At 40.3% G+C, this 16057-nt stretch overlaps 1 protein-coding gene across 1 annotated transcript; it reads right to left on the bottom strand.

The window, feature by feature from the left end:
* Nucleotides 1–66: 66 nt before the first annotated feature.
* On the bottom strand, nucleotides 67–15947 carry mmp14a (matrix metallopeptidase 14a (membrane-inserted)). Its single transcript, XM_015027980.1, has 10 exons — nucleotides 15461–15947; nucleotides 4072–4220; nucleotides 3707–3829; nucleotides 3244–3551; nucleotides 2998–3159; nucleotides 2306–2445; nucleotides 2020–2158; nucleotides 1780–1930; nucleotides 741–856; nucleotides 67–600 (listed from the first exon to the last, which is right to left on the bottom strand). The coding sequence occupies exons 1-10, from the start codon at nucleotides 15536–15538 to the stop codon at nucleotides 293–295; spliced, it is 1674 nt and encodes a 557-aa protein (XP_014883466.1). The 5' UTR covers nucleotides 15539–15947; the 3' UTR covers nucleotides 67–292.
* Nucleotides 15948–16057: the final 110 nt, after the last annotated feature.

A 16057-nucleotide genomic window follows, 5' to 3' on the forward strand; every position in this document is an offset into this window, starting at 1 on the left:
TTTAAACCAAAAAAAAAAAATAAAAAAATAAAAAAAAAAAAAATCTTTTTCTTGTTTTTGTTTTTGGGGGGTTTTTTTTTTTTTTTTTTTTTTTTTTTTTTTGTGGCACTTACAAACCTCCCAACATGCCGTCTCCCCTTCAACGCCCCCAGTCGGTCTTTCTTTCCCCACAGTTGCATCGCTCTCCTCCCCGATCCTCGCTGCGCTCTCGGTTCCTCCGGACTCCTCCCGTTCCGTCGCTCTGTCCCTCTTTGTGCAGTCTGTCTGTCTGTCAGGCCCCCCGCCGCGCCGCCTACACCTTGTCCAGCAGCGATCTCTGACAGTAGAGGAGGCGTCGGGGCGTGCCGTACTTCCTGAAGAACAAAAGCGCTCCCAGCGTGAGCAGCACCAGCACCAGCAGGAGGAGGGGGATGACCACGCCCGCCACCCAGGAGCCGCCCTCCGTCTCCTCGATGATGATCACCGTCCGGCCCTTCTTGGGCTCCTCGCTGTCGCAGCCCATCCAGTCGCGCAGCACCGACTTGGGGTAGCCGGACTCCACCTTCATGTGCTGGTTGTTGAACTTCCAGTACTTGTTGGCCTTGTAGAAGTAAGTGTAAGCTGGAGGAACAGACGACACAGAAGAGGACAAATCTTAAGTTCCATACATTTACTCAGTTGTGAAAAGAAGGAAATTGGTCAAATGAATTACAGTGTCGTCATATTTTGCTCATGCCTGGACAGTAAAAAGGAGCACTCACATCCATCTTCGCTCATGAACGTAGCTTTAATGTTGTCTGGGGCTCCGCTCCACTTGCTGATGGGCTTTGGATAGTCGCTGTGCACTTTGCGAGTCTGTTCGTTGAACCGGTAGTACCTACATGTGATGGAAACAACATGTTATCAACATCAACAGAAACAACAGCTATGATGTAAAGAAATAACACACTGAAGAAAGCAACAGTTGTTTTTAAGGTTATATGAGTTTTAAAGGAGTAATGGGACATCTAGTGGCAAAAATGTATATTGCAGTCAACTAAATATGATCCCAAAGGTTAACTTTGAGTCTGATGAACTATTTTTGTCTTGATTTAGCCAAGTGTTTTTGATCTTTATCATGCGAAATGACCAACACATTTGAATGGAAAACCAGGTGATTTTTTTTTTTTTTTTTTTTTTTTTTAGAAAATAATAATACTATAATAATACTATATAATAAATAATAATACTATAGAAAATAATAATAATGTGTTTCAAAAAGTTCTTGAAGAGTTTTGCCCTGATTGGGTCTTTGGGAAGGAAACAGACTCACAGCTTTTTCAATCCACCATGAAAAGCTCAAAAAGGGAAGTTTTCATTACATTAGGAGTTAGTCATTTATGTTTGTGATGGTAGAAAATCTGATGGTCAATACGAATACTTGCTAACTCCAACATGCCTTTCATTGCTGCAGCTTTCTAGTAACCATTTTATTACTTAATCTAACCTAAAATATGGAATACCCAGTCAATGCTCCTACCTAAAGAAAGGTCAACATTATTTAGCTACATTTCATTTTAAAGGGATTGTTGGGTATGTCAATAATGTGTGGAGGGATTTTGTTGAAAATGTTCATTTCAGGCATTTTTCAGCAATTAAGCAGCTGTAAAAAAAAAAAAAAAAAAAATCAATTCATCAACAACTTAATCAGGGAGGGCGACACATCTGTACCAATGTACAAAAAATATGTTCAAAAAGAGGAAATGAGGGATCCTGAGTTTAGTGAAACTTCATCTTAAGTTCAACAGAAGCAAAACTCACTGAGTCCCCTTGAAGAAGTACGTCTGTCCTGTTGGCGTGTAGAAGAGAGCGGCGTCGATCTTGTCTTTGGGGAGGCCGGCGCCCAGGTCTTTGATGCTCTTCGGATAACCCTTCTCCAAGGTGGACTCGCTGTAAACCCAGTATCTTTCACCTGGACACAAAAATAACGACGACACAATTAATAAACTCACAGTGACAGCAGCAGAGGTAAACTTATTCCCAATCCCAGGTGGAACGTACCCTTAAAGAAGACAAACTTCCCATCATTCCTCTCGTACGCGGCGTTGATGTTTGATGGAAGTCCCTTCCAGAACTGACCGGCTGGCCTGGGGTAGCCGGGTAAGACCTTGTCGTTACGCAGACGCCAAAACCACTTGTCCTGCAAGTAAGACACGAAGGTTAATTTCTCACCTCTTCTATCATCAAACAGGATGATAATACTGTTGCTTCGATGACGATTAAAGCCTAAAAATAAAACGAGCTGATGCACTTTGAAGATGCAAGGAAATGACTTCACTTCCTGTACCTTGAAGACAAACTTTTCCCCTCTCAGGATGGCGATGGTGTCAAAGTGTCCCTCGCATATGTCGGGGCCTTCGTCGGGCTTGTCAGGCTTGGACTGCTTTGTGGGGCGAGGAGGAGGAGGGGGAACGCCGGATTTGGAACCTGAAGGGGAGATTTAGAGAGAAATGAGAAATGGTTGGTTTGACGGCAAGATATTTATGCACAAGGCTGGTTTAATGTGAAACACGATCGACAGGAAGAACTTAAGGAATGAAGTAAAGTAAGAAAGGAGATGTGGAAGGAGCAAATGAAGGGAAAATAAGGGAAAAGAAAGAAAGGACAGCGACAGAAGGTTGGATCAATTTAAGGGGAGAATCACACAAGGAATGAAGGAAGAAATGTCAAACACAAGACGGGACCCGAGCAGACTGTTTACAAATTAACACTAGTGAAAATGAAAACAAGGAAAGAAGAAGTTCAATAAATAACTAACAAATTAGAAAATGAGGAAGAAATGACTCAGGGAAGTTAGAAAGCTGTCTTTGGAATGCAGTCTGCAAACACAAATATTTTCCATACTCCTTTTTTTTTTCTCCCTTTCTCCAGACCAGGAAAATATTTAAATCAAATCCCAGGCTGAACCCGGAAAGTGTTTAATTTTAATATCCTCATTATTAACTCATCAGCAGATCATCCTGGAAGTAAACCACCAACCATAAATAGCCTGGATGCCGCGGCGGTCATCGTCCGGCAGCTGGAAGTTTTCTGTTTCGAACCACTGGTAGAAGGGGGCCATGATGGCTGAAGGGTCGTCGGAGTGCTCCAGACCCAGAGCGTGGCCCAGTTCGTGGACAGCCACCAGGAAAACATCATTTCCTGCAGAGAGACAGAGAGACAAAAGGTCAGAAATGCATGGGTAGATTGAGTTTTTACAGCAGCAGATCGTCGTTTTCGTCTTACCTCCCTGATCCACGGTGCCGGTGGTCCACGGCTCGGCCAGGTCAAAGTGCGTGTCCCCCCCGATGCCGTTACCGGGGAAGTAAGCGTGTGCCAGGAAGCCGCCCTCCCCGTCGAACGGGGTGCTGTCGCCGTGAAAGCCGTCGGCGAAGGACAGCATGATGTCAGCGTACTTGTCGACCTTCCCTCTGATCTGGCTGAAGGGAATCTCTCTGAAGGTGAGAGGGATGGCGCTCTCCCAAACCTTGAAGGCCTTTCGGATGGCGTCCTGCGTGGCTCTCTCGCCCACTTTGGGGGTGTAGTTCTCTATGCTGCCGGGGGAGAACGGAGGAGAGACCGTTTAAGAACAAACCAGGCACAACTAACAGATCACAGACCTGAAAATCTCTAACGAAAGCTGTTAGATGGTCTTAATTTACACCAAAGACAGTTAACTAAGGAGACGATAATGAGGGTGAATTCTGACCTGAAGGTGACCTCAGACTTGTCCCACTTCAGACCTTGCCTGGCGTATCTCTTCCTCCTCAGGTTGGTTTTCAGCTCTGGGCCGAACTTGTCCGGGACGCCACACCGCGGCCGACTCATTGCTCTGGAAACAGTGTGAAAAATGTTACAGCTGGGTTGAAAAACAGGAGCAATATCTCTTTAACTAAAAAGAAGAAGAAAAAAAACTCTTTATAGTTACATTTCTTGCTATTTGAAATGCAGAAAATAGCTATTTATCATTTCGAAACAAAAAACAAAAAGCCCTATAGTATAAAGTATAATAGGACTTTTAAAAAAACCCTCAACATTTCTCTGAATGACTAAATGTTCAGATTCAGAACTCACTCTAGCGTGTTGGTATCTATGGTTCCAGTGACGGTCAGTCCGTAAAACCTCTGCATGGCTGAGATCGCCGTCTCAATCGACTGCGGCGAGCGGATGGCCTGGGCTCTGACGTCACCTGGAGGCAGGTAGCCATACTTCTGCAGCCACGCCTGAGAAAGTGAGACATCAACACTGATGAGACAAAATCCTGTGCATTTCCTTACGTTACAAATGCAAACTTATCTTATTGATCCCACAGTGGGGGAATTTACTTGTGGTGGCAGCGTACACAAAAGAAGGAGGTGGAAGTGAATGACACACATGAGCAGAAAATAAATTGCCTTTCCTGTTGGCTGAACATAAATACCTCAACTTGTGTTTGAGTCCCTTGTTAAATCATGAATTAACTGTTTTTATTTTATTAAATTTAACTAGCTTCACCCAAAATTAAGAAACCATCCATCCATCTGAGGTAGCTGCCTGTCTGCAGTGACCACTGGCAGGGTTAAAGGTCACCAGTCCATCACAGAGCAACACAGAGTCACACCGGACATGACTCAAGAAATCACTTAAATAAAATCTGTCTGACAAAACGAAGGAGACCAAAAAGCCTTAAAAGGCAACACATTATATTCGACCTATAAATAATCATTGGCCCGTCTATCAGGGGTTATGATGTCATTTCTGCAGCTTTGTGACGCCACTGTGAACACATGGAAACATGTGAGACGTTGATGTGAGCGACCGGCCAGACAGGAAAAACTCTATGAGAGTCCAGAAGGTTGAAAACGTACCAAAACAACATCTGAAGCCCCGTCGCCTCAGTTACAGTCAGTGTTCATGTTTCAACAATAAGAAAGAGAAGCTGAGCCAACATGGGAGATTTCTGAGGCCAAAGCCTCTGCTGACCAAAACAAACATGCAGGACGCATGTGGGTCTTTTTGAAAGGTTTGTTTCTTCTCACGTCTCAAGAAAAAGTGACAGAATTTCATGAAACAGAGCAGAGGTGATGGTCTGTATTCTGTTTGCTGCTTCGGGATCTGAAGGACTTTCTGCAACTATTTGAACAACAAATTCTGCTTTTTGTCGGAGAATCCTGAAGGATAAACATCAGTTTATGACCTTAAACTCAATTGCCGTTTTTTTATAGAGAAGATTATCCAAAGCCAACCAGCGAGTCTGCTTTAGGAAATAGAGCAACTTTTAGTAGTGACCTAGTTAAAGTCTGGATTTAAATCTGATTGAGATGATGTGGCATGACGTTGAAAGGGCTGTTCACACATAAATGAGGCTGAGTTTTACAATCTGAAACATTTAAGTGCGACATTGATGAAGAAAAAAGGAGGAAAAAATTTAAATTTGCACATTTATTTAAAGGCAACTCTTTATTCATTCTATGAATATTTTATGTGGCTGTGGAAATGTCTCACAGATCGTTTCACAGGGACTTTGACAATTAAATATGAAAACATCTTAAAGTGATAACACACAGAGAACAGTAACCCTGAAATATAACACATTGAGGATCCAATTTAACATGACTTCTTTTACAAAATATTGATGTTCCCAACTTAGAAAAGTCGTTGCTTGTTTCCTCTTGTTGGGTATTTAACATGATAAATGGTTAATGTTGCCATACATATAGCAACAGTGTGATTTTTGAATATTATGAGTCGACTTTTAACTTTAAACAACTTCAAAACATAGATAATAACAGAGAAAGCAGGCATACTCCAGTCCGTTAGACACAGTCGAATCTGCAGAGTTTTAATTATTTCAAAGTGTAAAAGCAAAACGTACGCTGGCGCGCGCCACTATGAATGTTTACATAAAACAAACACAATATAACATTTGGAAACTGAAGTCAAAAAGTGCTCGAAATAACCTGATAACATCGATACAAGCACAACAACAAGCTATAGTGTTTTTGGAAAATTTTTTGTCACTTTTTTAAATTAATCGTCTCTTAAATGAAACCCATGAAATGCAGCAATTATGTGATTTTGCGGAAAACAGACGGGCTGGGCCTCATAAGTGAGAAGCGTGGGCATCTGTCTGATCTCCCTCGGTTCTCAGAGTTTGTCTGGACCTGCTTCTCTCGGCTCAGACGAACATTATGAAGATGCTGGGAAACAAAGTGTTTGTGTCTCTGTGTTGAAATAACTGGTTAACCAACGCCAGCATATTAACTATGCTAAATTTGCAATCTTACTCCTTTCTTGTGATTCATTACGCCGTTTACAAACTCTTTAAAGCGAAACCAGCCCCTAAAATGTCCCTGTGATGGATGCTGAACTCGTTGAGGGAAACTTTATTGTGGGTTAGAGCGAGACAGAAGAACTAGGGCCAAATTAGACACACACTCTGTAAACACTGATGTCATTTTAGTCACGATGACCCAGAAACCTGTCTAGACAATCGTTGCCAAAGACAACTGGCCGCTCCGATGATGGAAAAAGTAACATTTCAGCAACATTTGGGTTCTTCAAAGCTTGACCTGCAGCTCTACCAGCTACCATCTTTGTCTGCTGTCCTCTGTCGACGTGTCAGCCAAAACCACAACTATTTGTGTTAGCACATTAAATGGTTAGCCCTCTCTTTCCATCGTTTACAACTGGTGGTCTACCAACACACTGTCAAAGAAGAAGAGAGTTTAACATTCAAAGACATGTAATTTATCCAACTCCTGGATCAGTCAGGACACCGTTAGCTTAGCATGAGGGTAGGTCATGGACAGCTAGGCTAATTTACCCTTTTCTTTTGTCAAATGTTAAAGTCTCAGAGTGATATATTGTATCTAACGTTCTCCTAAAAGTAAAACAAAGGGTTTAAAGAGGGTTTGTTGAGGGAAATATGTCAGTAGGACATATTTCAGCTAAATATGTCAGTAGGACATATTTCAGCTAAATATGTCAGTAGCACCTATTTAGCTTGGCTAAAGATGCTAACAACAATGCAAGCTCTTTCAACATCCACCAGCTACAAACAGCAGACTTAGAGACTTACACTTTATTGTCATCGCACAAAGACAGCAGTGAATTTGGCAACAAAATGTAGCTGCTTGGCTAACAGAGCAGCCATTCAGAAAAATACTGAAAAACTACAAGTGACTACTTACACACGTATGTACGCAGGGAAAGAAAATGTCTGTCTGTCAATAGAAGATCTATATTTTAATATCTATGTAAATATAGATAGACACATATAGATGTAGAACTACCTTTTGCTCTAGTTACAGCTCCAAGTCTGCTGGGGTAACTCTATCGGTTTTGAACGTCAAGAGACAGAACTGTTTTGCTCGTTCTACTTTGAAAAATATTGCAATCTCAGTCAGATTGGATGGAGAGCATCTGTAAGGCATAAGTGTAATCAACACTTTGATTCTGACTAGGCCACTCTTCCAATGTAGTCAGATTTTTTCCGAAGAGTTGACACACATTTGCGTCTCTACCACAAATTATCTGGTGCTACTCCAACGGATTCCTTCTTTAGCGTCCTCTAAACCTCAGCTATCTCCCTTTTTCCACCAGATGTGCTGCTTTTCTCTTCAGGCCCATCTCCAGAAAACAAGGAAGGCGAAGCAGGAGGATGGAAATGTAGAAGCCGACTCGGACTACCAGGCCGTAGAGTACACAACCTGTGCACACACAGCCACTGTTAGTCCTGTGGTGAACCAGAGAACAAGGTTCATTTATGACAGGCTGCAGAGGGGCACCTAATCCCCCTTCTCTCCATCTCTCCTCACTCAGTCTAACAAGTTCTCCGGGATTTCTCGGGATTATTTAAGCACCTAGTGAATTTATTTCATCCACTGACTCTTGCAAGTTTACTTTCTCTGTCTCCAGGCTGACTGCACCTAGTGTGCCCTGTGGCTCCAGTCTGATGACGTGTCTGCTTCTATAAAAACACCCTTCCCACAAACCATCAAGACCTCCACTTCTCTCCACTGCTCCCAAACTACTCTGCACACCGCCGCCACCTCCGGCTGGCCTTCCAGGTATCCCAGCATGCCCCCCTCTCGCCTGCTCTGGAACTCCCAGCAGCCTCCATCAAAGCTCCTATTTATCCAAGCTTCTACATGGCGGCCATTGTTGGCCAGATAGCTTACTACACGACCATGTGTGTGTGGTCAAAGGGTTGGCTGCTAGTTTGGTAAACACAACGCCGGGTCTTACTCTGACGTGTGGTCTAGATATATAAAATGCACCAGCGGCGAAAGAAGACCAGTCTGATGAGCAGATGCTAAATGTCAAACAGCCACGTTATGTATAGATCCTGTAAAACCGCCGTAGCCGCATTCTAGGAAGAATAATTCAGAATCTTCTGAATCACAGCAGCAACAATGCACAAAAAAACTAATGTACGAAATAGAAGATAGGAAAGAATCGATGGAAAGGTAGAAAATGTAATTTGGATTAAATTGTTAAGGAATTTGTGTATATTTTCTTGTAAGACAGAACACAAAATACAAGCTGTAAGAAAATAAAATCTGGTGCCTTTTACAGGTTGTTTTTAATAAAAAAAAAGTCTATTTTTGATCTGTTTCATGCAAAACATGCTATGTTTGCTTCCTTACGCTTTTGCAAGATGAGTAATTCTTGGGTGTGGACCGACAACGGCAAAACTGTTTGTCTGTTTTAGAAAGTGGTGTCCAATACCAGCCCACCATGTCGGTGTCCTGCATGTTTTATATGTTTATTTGGTGTAGCAGAACTAAATCAATCCAAAGGTTTATTACCAGGCCTTTGAAGAACTTGTTGATGTGGGAAGGAGGTAGTTCAGTTGGGAGAACCAGCTGGATTGGAGCAGAATCATTTCTAAAACCTTTGAGAACTGGATTCAGACACCCAACACTTGTTGGTCAAACAGTATATTTATATTTGTCTCAGTTATAAATTCAATACAGGTGGTTTATTATTTAAATCACCATGTTTCCCCCTTGCCTAAATATATCACGACCAACCATAAGCAGGTGTTGGCTGGTTTCCACTATCAAGGCGCTCCACTGTTTCATAAAGTTCAGGTTTCAGAGCAAATGATGATTCAGAAAGAGAAGTCGCTCCTCCCACCTGTCCACACACACTTCCCAACAATTGGTTGATGACAGGTTTTTAGTTTGTTTCCCAAAAAAGGTAAAATTTGGTTGTTTGAAAATACTTCCGGACTCAGATATAACAATCAGTCATTGCTTGGAAACTAAAGGAGAGCAAAGCAAAGCATCAGGTAATATAGTTTTTAATCTACAGTTGGCAACCTAGGAGAGCTATCAGCAGGAGAATATTAGTTAGTTATGCTGCATATAAAATATGTCCAAGATTTCATTCAATAGCCACTTAAAAATTATTACTAAATTTAGGAGTTTAGTGTTAGGGTTTGTTACAAAGTTAGTGAAAGCATACTTTGATTGTCACCACATGCTGATCAGCGACTCGACTGAACTTAGTGTAACCAGATTGTTTTATAACAATCAGCTCTCGAATCTAAGAAATTGACTTTTTCTGCGTGATTGATCTGAATGAAATACATATTTATGTACATAAATTAGATTTTTTGTTTGCTTTTTTTGTGTAGTACCTTTAGGCATTTGTTGTGAGTCCTCTAAAAATGTATCAAATTTAAATTAATTTTTTTTCAATGGTTTTGCTTTAGCCTAAGTAACAAATGATAAGATGGAAAGAATTATAATAAACATAATAATCAGTGTAAACAGAGAGCAACTGTTGCTTTTCTGTTCTACATAAAATCAATTATGTTACAGACTTTTGAACTTTACTATATATCATTGTGATTCTGTTACTCAAAGTAATAATTCAGTGGAAAACTGATACTGACTACTGCCTTCGTTATTTTGGTTGTGATGCTACGTTAGCCGCTAACAGGCTAACTTCCACTGGGGTCTCCTTTACTGCAAGTTCTACTGCAAGTATCTGTTATTAAGTACTTCAGCAACATTTTATGACAAAAAAAAAAACAAAACAAAAAAAACGTTTTTGTCACAAAAGTACCAACAAAACTTTGCCCCATGTGAAGAAGCATTTATCAGTGCAATAAACCAACGTCGCTCCACTGCAGTAACATCTCACACAAACAAGCTGGATGTTTCCAACAGGTCTACAATTAAACAAGAAAAAAGTTTAAAAAAAAATCAACCCTGAACCACCAAAGTGGTGTGACCATGATGTCGTGCATGACAAACGTTATTCCCCAGGTGGCTGTCACCCATCACAGGACCTGTAGGCGGGCGCTACGCCGCTCTACAAAATTACTCACATTCTTATGAGAACGGTTTGTTTTCCTGAATCAAAATAAAACCAAGTCAACCACAAGTTCCTGCAGGCTCTATGGACGTGATGAATAAAAAAAATCCCAAGCACTTTAATAGGTATTGCTGAAAACGGCGACACGTGGGAGGTCGCCATTTGTGGAACAGGAACCATAAGAATACGACTGGAGATGAGATAGAGATTAGTTAAAGGCTTCTAAGCTTTCTTTCTTTTTTTTTTTTTTTTTTTTTAAAAGCCGTCGAGAAAACATGCAGACAAGGAGAAGCTGATTAAAAAAAAAAAAAACAGATTAAAAGCGGAAAGAAGCAGAAGTAAAAGTATTTTTTAAGGAAGAGTGGACAGAGACGGAGGAGTCGGGATTAGTGTTTAAACTGAGTCAGTTGTTCCTCTCTCTCCGTGCCAGTGGAAAAAAACCACAGAATTCAGCTCATGAGTGCCCGACTTTTATATTACCCTCGTTTCTTGGCATCGTTCGGCTAGTTAGCACTCACATCAACACCATCCAACATGGTTTCCAGTTTATATGTATATATACACACACACACACACACACACACACACACACACACACACACACACACACACACACACACACACACACACATATATATATATATATATATATATATATATATATATATATATATATATATATATATATATATATATATATATATATATATGAGATTCGTTCCACATAATGCGCAACTGGAAACATTAAAAATACCACAAAAGGTCAGTTTAATGAGCTGCATCCAGAAAACGGTTTCTGACCTTTTCACACAAATACTGCATTTAAACATAAAGAGATTTACCCTTTAATTCACTTTATGGAATACTTTTTTTAAAAAATAGAAATGCAATTACTGGTTTTTTATTTACTTTTTAAGTTATGATTAATGGAGGTAGCATGTTCTCCCTGTGCACGTCTGGGTTTTCTGGTTTCCTCCAACAAAGACTGTAATTGAATACTCTAAGTTGTTCCCAGGTTTGCTTGCATGTTTATGTGTCTCTGTGTTGCCATGTGATGGAAAACCAATGATTACTGGAGGTAGAGAGCAGTGATGACGTATGGATGGAGAAATGAAAACAACTCAAACTCTTTGAATATTACATCTACCAACAGTTTTCACCGTTTGAAATGTTTTCACCTAAACTACATTTAGAGTTTTTTGTTCACCCCAAATTAAGTCTCGTCTTTCTTTTGAGGCACAGAAAAGATTTCTGTCTGCAATCATCATGTCTTTACTCTTTTACAATGATGTAGTTTTTATGAATACGTCTTCATAACGTTAAAGGTTTGGGATTCATCACAAGCCTAAAATGTTGGTATTTTGTATGCTAGCATTGGATGGTCTGCTTTGTTGGTGCCAGTAATTGGCATATCCTCCTTTCTAAAGCCATCCTTCACGTCTTATATCTAATATCCAACATTCTTCAGTCTCACCATATTCCATCGCAAAAACTCTTCCTACTGACAAATATTCAAAAATATTCCAAAATCAGCGGCATTTAAAGGAGATTCAAAGTGATTCAAATAGTCTTAGATTTGACTGCTGATTCATTTGATTGTTCTGTAAACAAACTGCTGTACTTTTAAAGTTTTGCTTGCAGTTTAACACCATTTGACGATGTGTAACTTTGTGTGTATGTGTGTTGCTGTGTGAGTGGTTCTTTTTCGATCATGATTCCTTTGTAAATTTGATTTTGAATTTCTCTCTGTCTTTCCTGGTTAAATAAAAAAAAAAGACATAATAAGGAGAAATAAAAACAAGATGTGAGCTCTTAGGAGTTTCCCCTCAGTGTGATTCACCTCTAGGTGCTTTATGGCATTTCATCATCACAGAATAAATACAAATAACTTATACTGCATTACTGCTGATACCGACAGCTAGAATGTTTAACAAGCTTTTCGCTAAAAAATGCTGCCAATATGTATTTACATATCAGTACTGGTCTCATAAAACTTCATTTGAAATGATCTATGTTTTATTTCTAGGCTGTTTTTATGATGTCATATAAAAAATGCCAAAAATAGAACTTTCTGATACGTCAGCCATTTATTTTGGTCAGTAAAATCTTAATAAAGGAACAGAAATAAGAAGTGAGTGAAATCATGACATAAATGTGACATAAATTATTATTTAGCAAAGGGAAAACCTTCCTAACAGAAACCATCCAATCTGCTTCTACAAGCTGAGATTTAAAGTAATTTTCTATAATTTACTCAGGTCTACTGTAAGTAAACACGATTATATTTCTGCAATAAACAAGTTTGCTCCGAGTTAGTTTAAATACTATGATTCAGAACCACAATCTGTGGAAAGAAGAGGCAATATAAAGACTTTGGAAATTCATATGTTGCTAATTAAATTTCTAGGATTATTAAGAGATAAATTAATAATTTATCGTTAAACAAGTGAACTCACTTTTTGACATGTTATTTATCTCTCTGTCCTTGTCAAGCATTGTGTTATTCTAGAAACTGAAGCAACTGATGGATATTTTTTTATTCTCCAATTAGGACTCACTTGTGCATAAACGTCTTGTGCATTAAATTATATTTGTGTTCATTTAGGCCAGACGCTGCGTCAGCACATCTGGACAACTGATGCAAATCTAACCAGCTGAGAACCTAAACCCCAAAACCCCCCTGAATGCAGCTTTTGCTCAAAAATCAACCAAAAACGAACTTCTAGAGATTTCTTTCATGTTTCCTATACCACCAAGCTGGACCACCTTTTTTTTTGTTTTGTTCCCCTATTTGCAGCTCCAAGATAGACGTCTCTTCCTTGAAGTGCATCGGTTTCCAATTAGGCCAGCTCCAGATGATTATTTTCACAAAGCGACAGCAGCTGCCTGTCAAATCAGCAGGCATCAGGCCCTGAGCAAAGCTTTCCTTTCATGCTACATCACCAGTTGTGATAAAAGCAACCCGGTCCAGATGTGGTTTAAACAAATCTCTGATCCCAAGCTGAGGTCGTAACATGTGTCTCCAAATGCTAATAAGAAATCTCAAATCTCTTTTTCTTAGAAAGAAAGTAAAGTTCCTGCCGTGTAAGATGTGTTGTTTTCACGACTGACCACTTCCTTTGCTCACCAGCTCCAACTAAGCATTTTATTTAAGTCGAGAAAGCTTACAAAGGCAAAAGGGGTGAGTGAAAACAGATGCTGGCTGGAGAAGCCTTTTTTATTTTTTTATTTTCTGAGAATCTTAAAAGCCTGCTCTCTCTCGTGGTGGGGCTCCTCCTTTCACTCGGCATGGATTAAGCTCGTCTGCTCGTCATAATGAAGTGGGAAGAAGGAACGTCTGATGTTGAGAAACACAGATAAATCACGCATCTTTTCTGCCGCTTCAGCATTTTTTTCCTCCTTAAGTCTAAATTAAGAAATTTGTTCCTTCCAAAACAGTTAAAAAAAAAAAAAAAGAGAGCATCACTTCCCTTCAGATGAACATTTATTTTAGCTGAATTTTTACGCCGTCGTCGTTCGCTCCAACCCAAACAGGAACGCATCTAACTTTTGATTAGGGGTTTTGTGCAATGACGTAATCCTAAAAGCCATAATTAAAGCTTGTCTTCATTCTGCATCAACACCGAGTGAAGCAGCATCTGCAAACAACAAACTCCATTTTCATCTGATAGGTGCTTGAAAAAGAAAAGGAAAAAAAAAAAAACGAAAACAAAAACACATTCCCTCAGGCGTTATCGTCCCTCAGAGGAGTTGCGTTGGTGCAGGGCACCTGCGCCGCGTTGTTTTCCCCCTGCTGTGTTTACAGATATTCATCAGTGTGTCAGTGTGCGTGCTGCAGGCCTCTTGTAAACCGGCTGACTTATCCGCCTCGTCTGGCTTGACTCACACGCCAGCACCTTGCGGTCAGTGACTAAAGTCTCCGTTGGCTTTTTCATGCATCCTGTGTCCAGCGGGAACTGGAACACGTCCTCTTGTAAATACGTCCAGTAACACTGATTAAGTGTTTTTTTTTGTTTGTTTTTTTTGGGGGGGGGGGAGGGATTGAGGGGATATCCAGCAAATGAAGTGTTTAGTTTGTGAGATAAATTGTTATGACATGTTATGTCTAATTTGTGCTGAATGCTGCATATTTTTGCAGAAACAGCTGCCAAATACTCCTCCACTGATGCTGACCCAGTTTCACATTTCCCAATCCATCCATCCATCCATCCATCCATCCATCCATCCATCCATCCATCCATCCATCCATCCATCCGTTTTGTGGCCACTACAGTTACATGTAAGCTGCACATTTACAGTGAACTTTTGTATTTATGCATTAAAATGTGCAAAAAGGTAAAACTTTATTTGAAGGGGTGTGCATAATACTGACATAACCCCAGATATGAACATAAAGAAGTCTTTATGAATGGCTATGACTGTTGTAATGAGGTGTCATTCGAAAAATAATGACACTTTTAATGCAAAGTTGTACTAAATGTTGCATTAAAAGTACATTTAAATGGCCAACTTTGCATTATTTTGTAAGTAATGACACGTTCAGTGCAAAGTTGACTTTTTAAATTGACTTTTAATGTATGTTTAAGTACAACTTTGCATTAAAAGTGTCAGTCTTATGCATATCCCTTCAAATAAAGTGTTACAAAAACAAAAAAAAACAAAAAAACAACTAACTGAAAAATTTGGATGTTTGAGTCTGAAAAAATACATACAATCACAACAATATAATGTATTTTTTAACTTTATTTCTACTTGTTGACGTTATAAACCTGGAGAGCCTGATTGGTGCAGATTTAGGTTTATTGAAGGGGAACCAAACTGCAGCCCAGAGTCTTAAACCTGAGTTTGAGATTTCCATTTTGACAGTATCATGTTCACTTTGTTGTGAATTCAGAGCAACTTCCAGGCCTCCAGTTTATACAGTCTGGCAGATGAAACCCATTACACCCCTCCTCACACACACACACACACACACACACACACACACTCCCCCCCCACCCCCAGAACAAAGCAGCTCAGCAGAGACTTCCTAAGAGAAATTCAAAACCATGAATCTCACTGAGTGCAATTTCCCAAAGTAAAACTCAGTACCTGTAAATATAACAATTCACTGTTTAAAGAGAATATATCACCTTTTTCCCGCTTCGCTTACCTCAGCTTTTAGTACATTTGCGTTGACAGAGTGCAAGCAGAAGAGACAGCAGGCCAGGCTGAGCAGCTGCGGCAGCATTCTGGAGACTGCAAACTACTCCCAGAGATTCAAAGTTCTGGAAAGTAACGCCGAACTCCCCTCAAAACACAACGACGATAGTTGCAAAAGAGGATAAAATTATTGGAGGGGGGAAAAAAAAGGACCGACGTTGCTTCAAAACGTGGCAGGAAACTTTTGTCGACTCCGGAGGGACACTTGAAGCAACACTGCACAGCTTCCCTGCGCCAAAAGCCGCTCCGCTGGAGTCAAAAGCTGGAAAAAAAACGACTCACGAAGCGATCTAAAAGCGTAAAGTAAGATGCTGGAAGTGCTGCGTGAACTGAAGCTTCGCACTTCGGTCTCAGCTCTGCTCTCTAAGGCTGCCCGCAGCTTGTGTGGACGTCGTCCGTCCACAGAGAGAAGACCGAGAGATGAATTTTCCCTGAAGGTCCTCCTCCAGATGTGCGCGCGTCGTTTGCGCATTGCACGTTTTTACGGAAAATCTCTGTTTTACTTCATAAAACACCCAGCAATGAAATGCTGAGTAAAACATGGATT

This window comes from Poecilia latipinna, unplaced genomic scaffold, assembly GCF_001443285.1.
Source record: "Poecilia latipinna isolate Pla-1442-1.1 unplaced genomic scaffold, P_latipinna-1.0 Scaffold111, whole genome shotgun sequence".
In the NCBI taxonomy this organism is placed as follows: domain Eukaryota; kingdom Metazoa; phylum Chordata; class Actinopteri; order Cyprinodontiformes; family Poeciliidae; genus Poecilia; species Poecilia latipinna.